Consider the following 19698-nt stretch of genomic DNA (forward strand, 5'->3'; position numbering starts at 1 on the left):
CCAGCATGGCTCAGCTTGGAAACCTCTCCCTTTCCCCTCAGCATGGCTGGCTCAGGAATTCTGGGAGTTGAAGTCCACGAGTCATAAAAGAGCCAAGGTTGCCTACCCCTGGTAGGAGAATGTATTTTATTCACTCTTGTCTTTAACTGTTTCTGTTGTTAATGGTTGATTTAATAACATCCACTGAAACCACAATAAAGCTCCATTTCATTACAACTACTGAAAACGGTTTATTTTAATCCTGTACTTTGAGAACTGTAAAAATACAAAAATATAATACATTCTGCTTCCTGCTTTGAAAAACATAAGAGGCATACATCAGTTCCCTTACTCTACAGGATCAAATATTAATCCACTGTGAACCGTGTACAATAAGAAGCTAACTTTTACTGAACCAGAAAGTATTAGTTCATTTAAATTAGTACTCTGCCTGCACTGATAGGAAGTAAGATTTCCAAGATTTTATTTGGACTTTCCCCAGCTAAGACAAAAGCTTACAATAAAAAAATAATACATTCATCGCATGTAAATCCTCTATAGCTGGACAGAGCCCTAAAAGTTCCTCCAGAATTTCTATAATTCTTCATCACTGTTAAGATCATTAGCATTTTTTAACTGTTATCAGTCACTGCCATTATCCAAGTCTATGAACTGTTTACCTGTTTTATCATGGAAGTCAAGTACTATTATAAAAATGGAATCATCTACCCAGACAAATTTTGAATTGTAATGAGTAGCCAATGTAGACAGAGAGGATATTTAGCTCACACAATTGTCTCTCTCAAGGAGAAGTGTAACTTTGACTGATCTTAAATTTCTATTATTATTATTATTATTATTATTATTATTATTATTATTATTATTATTATTATTATTATTATTATTATTATTATTAATTTTATTTGTATACCGCCCTTCTCCCGAAGGACTCAGGGCGGTGAACAGGGCAATACATATTAAAAAACAAGATACAAAAATTAAAAACGATTAAACAAAATGCCCATGAATAAGTTAAAACACATTAAAAAGTAAGTTAAAACAGATTAATAAAACCCAACCCCATCCCATCAGGCCAGGCCAGCTTGTTCGAAAAGGTAGGTTTTGAGATCGCGCCGGAAGGAGCGGTGGTCAAGCGCCATCCGGAGCTCGACCGGAAGATGGTTCCATAAATCCGGCGCGCCCACAGAGAACGCCCTCCCCCTGGGGGCCACCAGTCGACATTCTTTGACCGGTGGCACCCTGAGGAGGACCTCTCTGTGGGAGCGTACTGGGCGGAGGGAAGTTGATGGACAGTCCCAGTTCCTTATTAGCTGGTCTATTAGAATCGAAGTAATCAAGCAGCTAAAGGTGAACATACAGTATATCTAAGGATATTTTACAAATTCATACTTTCCTTAGGAGTTGTACGGTAGGTTGCTTTACAAAAAGGTACTACTAGATCTGGGCTAAATATAGATAACACATCTTTTAACAACAGTCAAAGTGCCTCATGCCACATTCATCATATCTGTAGCATGCCAGGCTACCACAGGAACCCACTAGAGAAAGATTATTCCCTGCTTTCTGCCACCAGTTTGACAAACGGGAGTAGTAGGTTTATTACAATTTTTTTTAAAAAAACCCAGCACAAATGGAGCAAATAAGCCATTTTATGAAATGTGCAGGTAACATCCATTCCCCCGCCCCAACTTCTCTGTAATTCAGTATCTCCTACTGCATTCCTTTTCAAATTGTACTATAATTTCTAACTTGCAGTGTTGTTTTTATCAACAGCAAAACAAAAGTTTAAAAATCTAGACGTAAAATTGTCTTAAGGTTCCCATCCCCAGATTCTTATATATCAATTATGCAGATTTATTTATCAGGTCTTTAAATATGACCATCCCAAACTACAGGAACACAAGCAAAATGGTTTTGTTTTGATGGTAAATTCCACCCATCATTGACAGGAAAGAAAAAAACAGGAAGAACGAACTAATGTTAGAATGTGAGTAGTATAGTAGGTCTGTGCCTATACACCGGTAAGGATGTTGGACACTGGCAACTGCCAACAAGGTGTTCCACCCTAATTTATGTGAATGACATAACAATTCATTTAAAACTGGTTTTATTGAATAAAATGAACCCTCTATATAAACAGAGTGATGCAATGAAAGGCTCTTCATTTAATTGGGGAGAGGGAAGATTTATAATTTATTCAGATGCATACTTACCAAACATTCCTGCAGTCTTAGTCAGAGACTCTTTATTTACTCTGTAAGTGAATCCATCAGTCCTGGGGGTGGAGGTGAGAAGGGGAAGAGAAAAACGTTGAATGAGATTCGGTAATATCCAATCTTTATTGGGGGAAAAAGACTGTGAAATGAATTCTCTATTCTGAGCATGTAAACATTAAAATTATTAATCTTCTTGCCACCACTCCAAAAATTTTCAAACATTAAATGCTGAGGTACAACCTTTAGCACATTGATCAAGCTGGCAAAGCTTTTTACTGTTTGAAACGTGGAGCTTAAGTGTCTTTTTAAAAGAAAAATAATAATAACCATAACTGTTCATCATAATCTGCGGATAGTTAATTATTTAAAGAACAAACAGCACATAAAACATGTAACCTCTGAACTATTTTATGAAGTCATCAGAATCCCTGCCATACTTGTTGGTTCAGGTCAAGTGGTTATGTTGTCATTAGTTTAACTGTGCAAAATAATTAGATCAATGTGTTTTATTTATCTATTAATTTTATTAATTTTATATATTTTCCCTATAAAGTGGTTCTGGGAAGCTTACAAATTATAAACATCATACACTAGCAACTTTGAAGACCAACAGATTTTATTATAAGACTTACGTCAATGCCATATAATAACATTTGTTAGTCTTAAAAAATGAAGGATGAGGTTTTTGTGTTACTGTAGATCAGGGGTCTTCAAACTTGGCCCTTTTATGACTTGTGGACTTCGACTCCCAGAATTCCTCAGCCAGGCATGCTGGCTGAGGAATTCAGGGAGTCGAAGTCTACAAGTCATAAAAGGGCCAAGTTTGAAGACTCCTGCCGTAGATTAATATAACTTTCCTACAATGTTGTGCTCTTTACACTTATTCCAGGTATGTATTTGGCCAGAATACTTTGTAAATACAGCTTAGCCTGTGAAAGGCACTTATTTCTCCACAGGCAACATTTGCTACCTGATTTAAAGGTTTGGAATACCCCATCTGTTGTGTAGGTCATTTTGATACTGCCTGTCAAGGCTCATCTACGATATGGCCCCAAACTCTGTGGGGAATAAATACATCAACTCTTTGACTTTTGTCTTTCATGATATCATTATATATCTGTCAAATAATGGACATTTGTTCTCATACTGTGAGTCTTGCAATACTTATTTAAGCGTTTGCTCTGGCCTTCAAATTAGAACCACTGAAGAGAGTTGTCACATTTACTGACATGGAATTGCCAGATTCTCTAGATAGTACATCTGGTATTCCAGACTGTGGTAGCATCAATAGTGGTAGAGTTCGCAAGAATTTTCCAGCAGTTCTCTTAAATATTTCCATTTCAGTCCAATCTATTAGATGTGCAGCCATATTTATAGGTACAGGAACACCTACTTATATGCAGTGCCTACTCAACACCTACATACTCAAGTCATAAGAAGGATATTCTTATGGATGTTGCCATGGATTTGCATTTAGTGTCAAAAAATGGTTGTGTCTTTTTTTCCACAAAACAAACCACGCTACAGGACAATTTGTCAAGAGAAGAAGTGAGCCCCTCCTTACAACAGTTTAAGATGGGGCTAAAAACCTTATTTACACAGTCTTTCAATGTTTTATTGTAATTTTTATATTTTTTGTTAAAATTTGAATAATCATGTTCATGAATACTTGACTGTACAGTACAGACTCAGAATCAGAAAGAGAACAAATGAATATAAATCTTTACAAAAAAATTATACAAATTTGCTACCTAATCTCCTTTATGATCAGTATATTGTACTGCAAACTATAATGTCTCCAAAACTGGGTGGAAAGTGAGAACGGGGCAAGGAAAGCTCCCTTCATCGGCAAAAAATGCTCATGATTTTAGCTACATACTAGAGTTCTTTATGTTTTGTATTTAGCACTGGATGCTCTGTGGAATGGTAATAACATCACACTCCTTCTGAAAATTTTCTACTGTTAAGACATTGATAGTAATTCATCTTCTTCATTGAGTTCCAGATATTCACAACTTGCCTCCAAAATTGTGAATGTTCTAACACTGGAAGTTTATAAGAAAAGATTGGACAACCATTTGTCTGAAATGGTATAGGGTTTCACGCTTCAGCAGGGGGTTGGACTAGAAGACCTTCAAGGTCCCTTCCAACTCTGTTATTCTGTTATATATACTCACGTTTTCATTTTGGCCACCATGCCTAGTCGCACAAAAGTAGCCAAAGCATTTTTCTGCATATCCGAAGACAGGATCTCGTACCACTGCGTGCTCCCTAAACAGGAGGAATGGGAGCAATGAAAAATGCAATCCTTCTATTTTAGAGCTAACATCAGTATAACATTGTAATGTCCAAATCCCACACCTGTCTCCAGAAGCTGGGAAGCCAGGCTTCGGACTCCAAATACAAAGTGCTTCTCAGTAAAGGCTTCATTTGTTTCATTAAAAAGGTATTTGCAGATTATCTAAGAAAAACATTTCAACTGAAGTTACATCAGTGTTACTAAGCACATCACAAAATAGTCACAGTTCTTTTTACAGTAAGGTAGGCATACGACAAAACTGAAAACATTTCAGCTGAAAAATACTTCTCAATATTTGAAAGAGGTGAAGCTGATGATTAAGAGCTATTTTTTTATTTTTAAAAAATCAGTATTCCCAGTAAAATATATATTTTTTCTTTCTTTTTTGAATGGAAATTTTCCCGTACTATGTACCTCAATCTGTTTCTGGAAATTTTACGTTACAGAGCACTTTGTAAACAAGAACTGGGTCTGTGTCATGAGTGATATAAAGATAAGTAAAAAGCCAGATAGGAAGAGGCTTGGTAAGAAAATTTCAGCCCTTCCATTCAATATTCATTTCACTGGATCATGAATGTACTATAATCCTATAACATAATAATACTCAATTATATCTAAAATAACAGCTTAGTGAGGTGATGTAATTTTATGTAAAAGGCTGGGTGTGTTTCATTTTCCTCTCAACGTATCTGTGCTAATCAATGAGAGCACATTGGTAAATATTAAAGTTGCCTTGCTTAAATTAGAAAGATGATGGTGGAGGGAAGGGGTTATAATTCAATGAAACAACTTGAAATTTAACCTTTAAAGCCCTAAAACAGCTTCAAATAAAGCCAGGAGAGGCCACATGGTGGCTCCCTGGTGATATTGGGAGTGAAGCTCCAAAACTAGGCAGCACAGCATGCAATTGTGGAAATTAAAGACCCAACCATCTGAAAAGTAACAAAACTACCTGCTCTCATTTGAAAATGTCGTAAATCAAGATAGTCAATTGGGGGCCCTTCTTCAGATGCCTTGGGCATCATAAAGGAAAGGAAACCGAAGGCTTTTTTCATGGCATTGCCCTCAACTCTTCCCCAGGGAAATTCTCTCCTAACAGGATGAACTGTAATTGCTGGGCAAAGAAAGACCTCTTTACTTGCCAGATGTCTAACCCAATACTAGATAATATTTCCACCCAGTAATTTTTTGGTTTGTTTCTTGCTTATCCATAAAACTCTGCAATCTTGCTGTATAGATGGGACTTTGAGAATCTTCTTCCTTTCAATGCTCAGAAAGCATGTGTGTATTACAGACAAAAACTATTGGAATTAGGAGACAATATATTTACAATAAGAGTTAAAGATGGAAGCTCAGCACTGGCATGTAATAGTTATTATCATTCCCAACAAAAGGATGACCGCTAGTGAAAAGAATGTTGAAAAACTCATACCTGATAACCTTCTACAAATGGCTTAAACATCACACTCAAGAAAGTAATTATTGTACTTCCTTTCTCTGTGACAAAAATCTGCTGTGGTGTGTCTTGAATGGCCCCACATTTTGTAAGCAAGAAACAACCTTCTTCAAAATCCTAGAGATTAAATAAATCTGTTATTTTTTTAATGGCTGTAAACCCAAATGTAACATCCACATTTTATTCTAAAGTCAACCAATATACACAGAAGAGTAAAAAACAAATCTACAGATCATGTTAACATCTCAATATTATAAAAGTCCAGTAATGTGACAGCGAGATGGATGATGAGATAGATGATAGATAGATAGATAGATAGATGATAGATAGATAGATAGATAGATAGATAGATAGATAGATAGATAGATAGATAGATAGATAATTACTTCAGTAACTGGAGAGGTGAGAAATCTGGAATCTAATCCTGAAAACCACTCGTCACATTTACTATTCTGAAAGTCCAGCTACCTCATTTGTGAAATAATACTCTAAACTAAGGGTTTCCAAACATGACAACTTCAACTCCCAGAATTCCTCAGCCAGCATAGTTGGAGCAGTTGAAGTCCATGCATTTTTAAAGATGTCAAGTTTGAGAAAACATTGCTCTAACCCATAATAAAGCCAAGATGATATGGTGGAAATAGAACCCAATTATATCAAAACCTGCTTTTCAGGATAAAAGACAATAGATATGACATGCACCCAGACTGGTACAATCTCTTTGCCAGAATATGACTTCTGTTTTTTTAAAAAAATTCCTGTCTCACCTCTGCTAGGGTGTGAACAATTTCAAAACAGGAAATGGAAATGCAAGTTACATAGGTACTTTCAGTTTGCCACACAGCCCCACTTCTACTGTATACTTAGATCACATACACTTTTTGAATATTTGTTACACATATTGCACATCTACATTCTAACAGCACCTTAAAGACTAACCAAACCATTGTGGGTACGATTTGATATATTTTTATGAGGGAATTGAATTGCAGCATTACAAAATAATCCCCAAAACTCAGCAATGCAATGTGTGTTTCGCATGACATAAAGAATTTATATTTCTTTGTTTGTTTTACCAGGCTTATAAATCCCAACTGATTCTGAGCAACCTTCATAAACTGTATTAAACGGACAATACATGTTCTAATAAAACAGCAGGGACATCAAATCATAAAAATAGCAATATATTGAATCAGAGAGGACTCTAATCTAATTTAACAATGCAGAGATTCAATACGAAGACAAAACCTTCCAATCAAAATGAATATGAACTACTTTCCAAAGTGGGCTGACAACAAAAAGAGGAATAGTTTGCTGACAGATAAGACCAGGGCTTTTTTTCTCATAGAACGCTCAGAACGGAGTTCCGGCACCTTTTTGGGATGGAATCTTGTAGGGTAAGCAAGGCGGGTTGTATGACATGTGTGAGTTCCGGCACCTTTTTCTTTTACAAAAAAAGCACTGGATAAGACCATGACATTTCTGGCCTCAATGGCGCCTACACCATTCATCCCCTTGAGAGGGGAAGGAGAAAGAGAGAGAGAGAATGCCTATGTGCCTGCTAACCAAAGATAGAAGGCTTTCTGTAACTATGAGCAAGATCTGGCTCAGAAAACATGCTGGTAAATAATCAGTTGCAAGTTTAGATATCAAACTACGTATATCTTCCAGCAGATTTCACCACTGGCTAAGTTGAGCTGCTGGGAGTTGTAGTGCAGCCCAAGTTCTCAACTCCTACTTAAATGATAAATAATGTACATCTCTCAGAATCCTCCAAGTATTTATTTTCTAGCCACAATGGTAGCTGCGACTGTTTTACATCCAATTATTTATACTGCAACGTTCAATCAGACTATTGCGTTACAACATTCTTCTTTCCCAGATAACACCGAATGAAGAATTATAAGCTAGAATGCACCTGACCTAATTGGAATAACCTGTTTTATGGGATAGAAATCAGCTCCAGAAGGAGGGGACTCATATGCCCCACCCTTTCCAATACAACTTCAAGATAGTTACTGAGAACTTTTCATGCAGCTTTGATTGGCTGCAGATTATCAGCTCAGCAAAATATTGCTTATCTGAAACAAGTCCATTTTAACCCAAAATACAACCAATGAAAGTACTTTCCTATAACTACCTCGCTGCAATTAAGAATATTCACAATTTGGGTTTGGATGTAGTAGATTAACTTTTCATTTCCTCCATAATTTCATTGATACTCTTTCTGTGTCCATTGCAATCATTATGTAAATAGTCTGGATTTAATCAGATTATTGGTCAATCTTTTTACATATAGTTTATGTAAAAAGGCAGAAAGGGTGTAGTAGGTAGCCTTTTTTATTTGTTTTGGGGACGGGAGGGAGCTAAAGGAACAAAGTTGTTGTTGTTGTTGTTGTTGTTAGTTGCGAAGTCGTGTCCGACCCATCGCGACCCTATGGACAATGTTCCTCCAGGCCTTCCTGTCCTCTACCATCTTCTGGAGTCCATTTAAGCTCACGCCTACTGCTTCAGTGACTCCATCCAGCCACCTCATTCTCTGTCGTCCCCTTCTTCTATTGCCCTCAATCTTTCCCAGCATTAGGCTCTTCTCCAGTGAGTCCTTCCTTCTCATTAGATGGCCAAAGTATTTGAGTTTTAGCTTCAGGATCTGGCCTTCTAAAGAGCAGTCAGGGTTGATCTCCTCTAGGACTGACCGGTTTGATCGCCTTGCAGTCCAAGGGACTCGCAGGAGTCTTCTCCAGCACCATAGTTCAAAGGCTTCAATTCTTTGGCGCTCAGCCTTTCTTATGGTCCAGCTTTCACTGCCATACATTGCAACTGGGAAGACCATAGCCTTGACTATACGCACTTTTGTTGACAGGGTGATGTCTCTGCTTTTTAGTGTGCTGTCTAGATTTGCCATGGCTTTCCTCCCCAGGAAAGGAACAAAGTATGTATACTAAACCTTCTGGAAGCTTAATCAACCTACTTTATATGTTTATTTTTCTAAAAATTGTGGAAAAATCATAGCTAAAAAACAGCAGCGTGATCAAGGAATGCTTCGGAATCATGCTTGTTATCAGATCACTTGTTCTCATCCCACCCAATTCCTAGAATTCTGGGTCTTGCATTTGGGAGTTTTGCTCCCAACTGCTCTGTCAAACAAGCACAGTTTTTCCAGTGCAGAAGAGAGAGTTTGTCAAGAGTTTTCCATATCAAAATTAGAAAAAAAAGGGGGCACAGAACTTGAAATGAACTTGAACATTTTGGAACTGAGCACTCTGTACTGCTTTGAGGATTCTTGAACTGCTTTATTGAGGCAAGATGAAGTGCCTTTTCAACCTGAAGAGGCAGAGTAACTGAATTCACCACAATGTCTGTAGCAAACAGTTGTGACTTGGCTTATGCAAGAGCAAAGTGAAGGACTTTTATGGCCCAGTAACCACACTTGGGAGGAAACATGGGCTGAAGCAATTTCTCCTTTTAAAAAAAGCAACTAAACTACAGTAGATTAAGTGGCTGTGTACATAATCTTATGCCAGCCTATTCATTATGGATTTCCTCTGGGTCAAAATGGGTATGAATTAAATGTGGCAAAGCTTCAAATCCAAGCAGTGGGAGGAAGAGGTAACACCCCTAGGATAAGAGCAACTGTAGTGGAAATGAATAGGGGCAGTGGAAGTTCCCCAGATTTGGGACAAAAATGAAGAAAAAGAGCACAGACTGTTACATGAGAAACAAGAAAATTACAAAACTAAAAGGCTATAGAGATGGTTGAGGGCATGTAAGAAAGAGCTCATGGGGGACAAGAACATTACTCCACCCATTTAAAGTGATCCTGCAAACTGATGACCTCTTGGTTCTTTTTTGTCTCCACTTTCCAATCTTTTAAATATTTTCCTATTTAAAACTATTATTGTAAGTGGAGCAATTAGGTTACCTCAGAAACACTCACTCATAATTGGGATATCAGCGTAAGCAAAAATAATTTGGGGATGACTGAACAGAGGTTTATTTAATCCAAAGAAAGTTTGAAAAACTTTGAATATTGTTTACCAATGGATACTGATTTTTTTTTCAGGTGATTAGAATAAAGGAGAAGATATTTGGATGGTGGTCGTGATGTGCAAAATGTTATCTTCTGACTGTTTTGAGTCTGAAATTTCATGAAATGTCCCATCTGTAGAACTGCTGGTTCAACTGAGAAATGAGAAACTCTTAGTGCTCTGGAAATGCTTTGAGCCTGAAATCCAGTTTTTTAAAGTTTGGATCAGCTTTCTTTCAAACTCAAAATACTCAAAATAGGGGGATTTTTTGTTGTTGTTTATATTTTGTTTTCATAGAAAAGAATATCAAGAAGTTTAAAAAAACCCCAAACCCCCAATGTAGAAAACTGCCTCTAGTCTTTTGTTTATACTTTTTGTTTTATTTTTTTGTTTTCATAGAAAATATCAAAAAGAAAAGTTAAAAAAAACCCCAAACCTCCAATGTAGAAAACTGCCCCTAGTCTTAATCTCAATTAAGTCATGACAAATTCCCTCAAATATTAAGAGCTCAAAACTTAACAGTTTACCTTCAGGGAGATTCCAGGAAAGAAGATAAATTCTTCAGAAAAAACATCATGCCAGAAGGAAAAATGGTTATAGACTTCCTCTGGAAAACAATTTTATTTATGAATAAGACCTTTCTTCAAATATTTTTTCTATTAAAAGACAACATTTGAAAGATGCCTTTTAATATACACACACACACGCACACACACACACACACACAGACACACACACACACACAACACACACACAGTGAAACCATTGTTAGATAAATGAAAATGACCACATTATGGACATAATTTGGAAATGCATTCTGAAGCTTCTCTTGTATGAACCACTGAAACGATTCAGAATTCCAGAGAAACAAGATGATTGTTCCAATGGCAAACAATAGAAATAGCATTTCTAACTGTCTACTATCTCCAGCAAGCAGTTGTTGCAGAATTATACTTTGATGAATAAAATCTGGAATCATGGCTACATTTGCACAGGAATTATTCAAACCGAATCCACAAGGCTTAGAAATACTTCAGCCCACAGCCCCAATTAGTCAGGCCAGGGGAAAGTACATGTGGAAAGTAAAACTCTTTATCGATGCTACTTTTGTGAAATTCACACTTACCCAAGCTTCAGATTTTACTTATGCTAAACTAACGTCTGTGCGTAATGGATGCTTGCTGAACTAGTTTACTGGACACAATTGATTTGATACCATTTATTCACTTGCAGAATACAGAGAACAAAAAGACGACAGGAAAAAAGATGATTGATTGGTTGTATCTCACTGTATGTCTCTACTGTTGGAATTAATACCACTGATAGATTTATTTCCCCTTCTTCCTGCAAATCTCCCATCTGCTACAGAGGATTCAAGAGTCCCACCAAAGAAGATATAAGGTGAAAAACAAAGTTTGCTCAGAAAAAAAAACACATTGCCCTGCATGAGCTCAAATCCATTTACAAAGTGTTGGTTAGCTCATATGCCTAAAACCTAGCCCAACCAAGATTTCAGGGTTAAAAATCTTCTTTATAGCTATTCAAAACATACTTATCTGAGTGCACCTGTATTCTCGCCATGCTTTGAGCTCTTGGGCCCAGGGAGAGCACGAAAATTCAACATTTGTCTACTTAGTGACTTAGGTAACTGAACAATGGGGTTTATCTGTGATTTAAATTTTAGCTTTGTAACTACAATAGAGCAGGGCTTTTCAACCAGTGGTACGGGTACCACCTGTGGTACATTGGCACCTGGCAGGTGCTACGTGACCATCCTAGAAAAGTGGTAGCGGGGGAGGGGAATGAGCTGAACCGGTGGCAGCACCGCACAAGGCTGAGTGAGAGATGGCTGGAGCTGTAGGGCTGTCAGGGCTCAGTGGAAGCACCAGGATCAGCGCTTCTTCGGGGCTGTCAGGGCTCAGCGGAAGCACCAGGATCAGCGCCAGGCTCCAGCTGTAGCTCGGCACTGAACCCGGTGCTTCTGCCGAGCCCAGAAGAAGCGCCAATCAGCTGGAATGTTGCAGCATCTCCAGGGTCTTGTGATTTACATTCAGATGCTTGGCAACTGATTCATATTTATGACGGTCCCAGGGTCATGTGAAGTGACCAAAACCTGCTGCAACCACCCAGCGGGGGGGGGGGAATAAAAACCAAACAACCCCACCCCCACCTCCGCTGCCAATCCTCAACCGAAATGCTCACAACAATGAAAACCTCGGACAGAAGGAAGAGCGCCAGGTGGGCAGGGAGGTGTCTTGCTCAGCTGTGGCTTGGGGGGGCACACTTTTCAGTGCCATTGTAACTTCAAACAGTCACTAAGTCAGGGGTGTCAAACTCAATTTTATTGAGGGCCACATCAGCATTGCGGTTGCCCTCAGGGGGCCGGGTGGGTGTGGCCAGGGTGGGCGTGGCCTAGTGGGTGGGCGTGGCTACAGTGCGTATGGCCTACTGTGTGGGCATGGCCAGCTCTACATCGTTGGCATCAAGGGTGCCTATGGGGGCCTGGGCAGGAGTGGGACAGATCTGAGGGTCTCTGGCAGAAGGAGGGTCTCTGGGCCAAGGCAGTGGGGGCCGTTCCCTCACTGTTTCCAGGATGGCTTCGCGGGCCGCATGAAACCACTTCACGGGCCGGATCTGGCCCCCGGGCCTTGTGTTTGACATGTCTGCACTAAGTGAACTGTTGTAAGTGAAGGACTACCTGCACTTCATCACTTTTTTCTGTTGTTTTTTTTTTGGTCATCAAGTTTTTGACACCTTGCTAGGCGACTGGTGGTGCTCGGATGTTGCCATATCCTAAAAGTGGTACAATGGGTGAAAAAGTTGAAAAGCCCTGCAATAGAGAAGTGAAATTACCTTTTCTGGAACTGTGTGTGTTTTGCAATGCAATTGCTACAAAAGCTGGTCGCACAAAGACATTAAGCAATTGATTCCTATAGGAGCCACACAGGAGGCTGGAGAAGGCTCGCCTAAACACTGGGTCCTCTGTAGCAACAAATCCCATTTCTTTGTCATTGAGGATCACTTGTCCATTGACCAAGCTTGCAATGTTGGAATGCAGCGCCAAGGCAGATTTTACAGCTTCGCTGGCACAAAGATTATCTAATAATAACAACAACAATGAACAAATTGCAAAGGAGTATCAGTACCTACAAAAGTATGCTTTTTGTCTCTGTTTTAACATGAAAATAAATTGGAGGGAGAGGTTTCTCACAATTAACATATTTTCACATTTGGAATGGACTGAGAGTTTCTGAGTTTTGGGGGCACGTTCTCAGGGGAAAAAAATCGTCTTGAAAAAATGTTCAAAAGACTCAGCTTGAAGGAGCTACTCTGTCGTCATTTGCCTTAAAAAAATTACTAAACTTACCAAAGAAAGAAGAAATAAAGGAGAAACAGCAGCTAAGGCTTCTAGTTTTTTCCCCGTAAAGTTTCCAAACTTTAAAAATGAGGACTTATCCAAAATAAATATTTTCTTTGCTGTTGCGGGCACACTGGTGAATAACATTTACAACTCAACTGGTCAATGTGCAAGGATTTTTTTAAAAAAAAACTTTTTAAAAAAAATAATCCCAGATTTTATATTAGTTAATACTAGAAGCAGCTAAATCACTTCTTGTGAAATCTACAAAAGTGCAAGGAGGAAAAATCAAAGGCAAATTAACACAAAGCCTCTAACAAACAGGCAAAACTGGAAAGGAGAACCACACTTTTTGTATGTGGGAGAAAGTTGTCTGAACTGGGAACTTGCTCATAAAATACTGATGATTTCCCCTTACTACCCCAAACAACCAGCAAGTACAACAGTATTCTATTTCCTGCCCTCAGCAGCTAGCAAAAAAATCTATAATATTGTATGGCAAATTAGCGAAAACGAACAAAAAAATCAAAAGGACTGCAGCTAAGCATCAGGAAAAAAACGGGGGATTGAGGAACATTTGTCCTCCTCCCCAAGGCAATATTAATCCTGACTTTCAGAACCTTACCGTAATAACAAACTAAAATGGGCTTACGGAGGGGAAGGATTTTGCTTAATTTTCCCGGAATACTTTTTAAAAATGATTTATAATGTGTCTTCTACTCCTAAATGATAATGTTTTTATACATAATTGAAAGTCAAATGAGCTCCTGAACAAGGGTTGAATGAATTCATCAAATCTTATCTCTATTGGGATTTTCGCTAGGACATAATTCAATTTTTTTGTCCTGGTGGTTAAGGTGCTAGATTAGAAGCCAGGAGACCTGTGAGTTTCACTTTCTCCTTAGGCACAAAAAACTTTCTTGGTGATTTTAGGCCAGTCCTTTTCTCTCAGCCCAACTCAACTCACAGGGTTGTGGGGAAAATAAGAGGAGGGTACACCGCCTTGAATTCTACCATATAAATGTAGGATTTAAATCTAATATTTTTTAAAAAAAATGCAAAAAGTTCCTTATTCTCCACGATAATCAGACAATCAGAATAGTCTTAAAGAGTCCTAAAAGAATATTCTTCAGCAGTAATTCTAGTCTTTGACTATCCTAAAATAGAAACAAAGAATAATACAAATTCTACTGCTTTCAGAAAAGGAAAGTATATATATACAAGGGTGCTTGCATACCAGGCCAGTCTAGGAATCCTCCAAATAGCTGAGTTAAATTTTTCAACCAAAGTGTCTTTTCGACCAGAAGTTCAAAATCTATGGCTGGAAAATTCTGGAGCAGGATAGCAGAAATCAACATCCATGGATTCAGTACCATATTTTCGATTTGTAAGAGCTCTATTTTGTAGGCTACATCCGTGACAAATTTCTGTATTTCTTCAGATGGCTTTTGGGGAATATGCCTAGAAGAAAATGTACAATGAGCAAAGCATTTATAATGGCTATCTTGCAATCCTTTTCAACTTTAATTGAAGAATAGAAAAGTCCTTTGGTTTTTTTTGCAAAGAATCTTTCATCCCTTCCAAAACATCTTTTAATAAAGCCTTTTCCAAGTTTCTATTACACACACACACACACACACACACACACGCACACACACTTCTTACATTCCAGTTATGCAGTGATTTCAGAACATAACAAAACAGAGCTACCAGATCTGGTTGCAGACATCTGAACAATACTAGAAACCAATGAAGAGATAAGAGTTTCTTTACATTGCCATTCAAAGGTTATTGTTGCAGATAATATAAGAGCTCTATGAAAGACAAGATACCAAAGCTTTTTTTTCCTTGCAAACTATTAAAAATACTCAACCATGAAATGCATACCTTGGAACTAAGTTAAATGGATATTTAGTCATTCTCCCAGCTTCCAATGTTCTAAGTGATACAGGCTGCCCAAAATGCACATGTATGCTTCCAAAATCTTCATTCAGAATTTTTCTGGCTTTCAAGAGTCCCTACGGAATGAAAATGAAGTAAAAATAAATGTAACATAAATACTTACAATTCTGAAGATGGATTGATTTTACATATTTCACAAATGTGACTCTGGACAACATACAATAAAAACAAAACAAAAAAATGCATCTTAAAATAGCCATAAAAAAGCGGGAAACAGGAAAGAACCACGGAAGAGAGTTTAAAAATCCATATGTAATAAAGCTGCTTTGCAGGCCCCTATCCCTAAGGGATCCCCCAGGCCTGCTGAAAAAAAAAGCACACTGTAAAAGACGTGTAAAATCTGTAACATAATTATGTATATAATACCTACAGATGTAATACATTTATCCTCTCATTTCTGCAGTATAGGTAGTCCTTGACTTACAACCATTCCCATTTACTGACCATTCAAGGTTACAATGGCACTGGAAAAAATTGACTTATGACCGTTTTTCACATTCACGACCGTTGCAAGATCCCTATGGTCACACGATCAAAAATTGGGAAGTTGGCCATTGGCATGCATTTAAGAAAGTTATATGATCATATGATCCCTATTGACCTTCCCAGCCAGCTTCCTACAAGCAAAGTCAATGGGGGAAGCCAGATTTCCTTAATGACCACATGATTCATTTACTTGTGATTTGCTTAACAACTGTGGTTAAAAAAAAAGGTCATAACATGAGGCACAACTCACTTGACAACTTAGTAACAAATTTTGGGCTCAATTGTGGTCGTAAGTCAGGGACAACCTGTGCTACTTCTGAAGTTGTTATAGCTTTATGATTCTTACCTCTTTCATCCTGACAAAAAGTCTATAAAGTATAATGCCATTATTGTTTTTATTATTTTACAGAAGTAAAGCTAAAGTGACCGTGAAGAGTGATACCCTAAAGAGAAGAACCAACTACAATTTAGCACAGCAGGAATTAAGAGGGACAGCAATGCATTCTCTTTTTTTCCTCTTTCTTTTCTTCTCAAGCATAACTGTAAGGAGTTGGGAAGCTTCTGCCTTCATTTTAGATTAACCAGTTTTGTGTACTGTTCGGTCTCCTAATTATGCCTAGTTGAAATAAGCGAATATTATGAACTATGGTTTAAAATTGGCTGCAATTAATTTAAATTTTCAATTTGTCTTCCCTTGTCAAAGAGAAGAGAAAGTGGGTGGTGACACCTAAACTCACTCCAGCTTATTTTATTTTCATAATGCTGATTTACACTTTAGTATGATCATCACCCTAGACCACATGGCAAGACAATGTCCAACATTTCCCCCACATGTATATTAACTTGAATCCTTACCGATGTAGACTCTTTTGGTTTAGGGACTCCCAAAAGTTCATATGCATAAAGCAATTCTTCCAACACCCTCTCATAACTTATACTGATGGGGACAAGATATATATCAAAAATCTCCCTTTTAAGAAAAGGATCCATCACAATATTGAGAAGACCTGCAAGTACAAAGGAGACTTTTTAAAAACAAGAAATTTAAAAGCACAAAAGCCTTTTTAAAAGAAAACTAAATTAATACCAAATCTTCAGGTAGGAATTCAAGCCTAGATCTTAGGGCTGTGCAAAAGATCCTGCGTATGAATCATTTCATGAACAGAACAGGAAGTTCCTATCAGTCCACATCCAGAGAAGTCTTCTTTTTTAACTTGATCCAAAATGTACGTGTTTGATCCAGAGACAGAATTGGAATATACCTATGTTAGACAAGATGTTCCAGAACAAATAAAACAGCAAGTGCTATGCTGTTTTAATAAGAGGGGAAAAAAGAAGTGAGAGGAGAAATGGAGTATCTGGAGCAGGGGTAAATTAATTCCCAACTAAAGGGAAATAAGGCAAAAGAAACTTGGGAAGATTGAGGCAGGCAGTTGGCAGTTGCAATATATGGTGGGATGACAGCAAATGGCTATGGGAAGATGGAGGGGAGGTGAGCATGTGCAGAAGAGAGGGGCAGGTGAGGTGCACAGACTTAGCTTTACTCAACCTGATGTCCCTACCAGATACGTCTTTACGCAAGCCAGGGAGCAATATGCTCTGAGTTTCAGTTTGACTAGAAACAGACCAGACTGGAATAGTTTGGATAAACATCCAAGCCACAGTGTGTTTATTCCATGCAGAGAATTTAGCACATCTTTCATTTCAGACACGTGTGTCAGTCCCTAGCAGTTGTTCACAGTAAGGTTAGATTCTCCCAAAGCTTATGAGCCAGAGTTATTAAAAGGAAAAATAGTCTGAGGTTTCGTAAATTTGAAACTTAAATGTTCTTCAGCATCTCATTATCACTATATTCATTATGGGAAGAGTTCACTGCTCATAATGCTGATTGCCTCCTGAAGCAGGGAGAAATTGCAACTCACTTCCCCGATATGGGAAGAATGTGCACACATTGAGGCCCTGTAATCTTGTGGAATCTTCCAGCTCTAAGAAGTCCAACAGAAGCTCCTATAAAGTTTTGAATATAACTTTAAGTGTTCACAGCTACATTGCACAAAGAATACATGATCTGCACCTACAGCAACTATAGCATTTTGACCAACGTACCAAACTTTGGAGACAATGTCTTTGCAGTACGGCTTCTAGTACCTTCAAGGTAAAACTCAACAGGAGCATGTCCATTCTTTAGTAAACGAGAGAGAGAGAGAGAGAGAGAGAGAGGGGGGGGGGGGGGAGAGGGAGAGAGAGAGGGAGGGAGGGAGAAAGAGAAGTCAACAATTAGTAAAACAAGTGAGATATATACATTTTTCCAATAAGTAACCCATAAAGTTGAGAAATAATCTGAAACAGCAATAACCATAAAATTTAATTAAGCTCTGATTTTCAAAATCTAAAATTAAAAAGAATCCCTTTTTCCACAGAACAGAAATGTATTTACATGTTGCAGATATCTACCATTAGCAAAAAACAACACAAAATTACTGACAATTTTAAAGTTATTCACCTTTAAAATACACTTGACATATTCAGCAAACACTGCCCAGTACAGCTTGTTTCCACCAAACGTGCGTCGCATAAAAAAGGCACCTGATTTTCGTAGCAGTTCACCAACTATTTTCATTCCAAGGAAATCTAGCAAAAACAGAGAGTACAGTTGAATGAATTTAATCATTGTCAGCTTTGCAAGATAGTCCAGTGAGTCCAGAAGTGCTAGCTCTAATTTTATTGTAAAATTACACTAACAGAATCTTGCAGGTCTGAAAGGACATCTCTTCCACCTCGCTTTTATAATCCAAGAAATGAGGGAAGGTCCTTTCTGAGACTTTTTTTTGTGCTACACCTCCATTCCTTTTGCAGACTCAGTTGTTGCTTTTAGTTTAATCTGGGTCTCCTCCTCCTGTCTCCCAAGCTCATTCCCATGTACCATTACCTCCAGTTTTCCTAAAGTAGAATTTAGCTCTAAGCAGAATGAAAAATAGCTCACAATTTTGAGAAAAATGCAAGTGTGGATCTTTCAAAGAGAAATATATACAAATTATACTAAGAAGCCATATCTGCATTGCTACTGTACAACTTCTAGGTAATCAAAGAAAGTCCATGTGAGACTCACTTGCTAGATCTTAATACTGTTTCCTAGATACTTTGCATGGCTTAATTAGACATAGACATAAGACATAGCATGGCTAATAAAAATCCCCTTTTTATATCCATTATAGTTTCCCCCTTTTTTCTTACTTATCTCACTATTCAACTGACTTTTGCAAAAGACATTTAACATGTCTTGACTTTGATCATGGGTAATGGTTGTTAACATAATTAACATCTCTGCCTTGAGAAGCTGGCTATCAATTAAACTCTGCTTAGTTAATATCTTCTGCTTCTTCAATTGATTATCTTTAAAATAAAGTCTGAACTGCCATTAAATATTTCTAAATCAAAATTGGCTTCAATTCAGATTTACATTAAAAAGTTAAAATGTATGCATATAGAAGATGCTAAACATTTTAACACATTACAATTTATATACCTTTACTCAGAAAGTTATTGAAGAGCTCCAGTGTCTATATCTATTTGTGGCATTATGTGATCATTTGCATCTCATGTTTACTAATGTTACAAGCTCATGTATATTAGAAGCTGTTTTGAAGTTTGAAGTAATTTCTGAATATGGATTACTTTCAGCCATAAATTTCAATTATGAAATCCATTATAATTACCTCAAAACAAGTTACTCCATTTTCTATGATGAGAACAGGGGGAGGGCTGTGAATTCAGCCATTTTGAATTTTTTTTCAGCAACATTTTTTTCCTCAGAAGTATAATGATTTACCATAAACACACAAAAATAGCAAAGAAAGAAGAAATATTTCAATCCAGTTTTATAACAGTCAGGT

The 19698-nt window shown here is 37.7% G+C and overlaps 1 protein-coding gene across 6 annotated transcripts in view; it reads right to left on the bottom strand.

Moving 5' to 3' along the window:
- GNPAT (glyceronephosphate O-acyltransferase) overlaps nucleotides 1–19698 on the bottom strand; it is a 45376-nt gene that overhangs the window by 914 nt on the left and 24764 nt on the right. For 3 of the 6 annotated variants that reach the window (XM_081313031.1, XM_081313032.1, XM_081313033.1), the window contains exons 5-15: nucleotides 18309–18436; nucleotides 17912–17987; nucleotides 16661–16812; nucleotides 15245–15375; nucleotides 14595–14818; nucleotides 12853–13098; nucleotides 10527–10606; nucleotides 5948–6088; nucleotides 4578–4677; nucleotides 4394–4487; nucleotides 2214–2275 (exon numbers count right to left, since the gene is read on the bottom strand). In XM_081313031.1, coding sequence (XP_081169157.1) covers nucleotides 2214–2275; nucleotides 4394–4487; nucleotides 4578–4677; nucleotides 5948–6088; nucleotides 10527–10606; nucleotides 12853–13098; nucleotides 14595–14818; nucleotides 15245–15375; nucleotides 16661–16812; nucleotides 17912–17987; nucleotides 18309–18436 — 1434 coding nt within the window. Of the gene's footprint in view, nucleotides 1–2213; nucleotides 2276–4393; nucleotides 4488–4577; nucleotides 4696–5947; nucleotides 6089–10526; nucleotides 10607–12852; nucleotides 13099–14594; nucleotides 14819–15244; nucleotides 15376–16660; nucleotides 16813–17911; nucleotides 17988–18308; nucleotides 18437–19698 lie in introns of those variants that run through there. The other 3 variants (XM_081313034.1, XM_081313035.1, XM_081313036.1) reach the window with 3 other exon arrangements.

The sequence above is a fragment of the Vipera berus genome (assembly GCF_964194415.1).
Source record: "Vipera berus genome assembly, chromosome: 1".
NCBI classification, from domain to species: Eukaryota; Metazoa; Chordata; class Lepidosauria; order Squamata; family Viperidae; genus Vipera; species Vipera berus.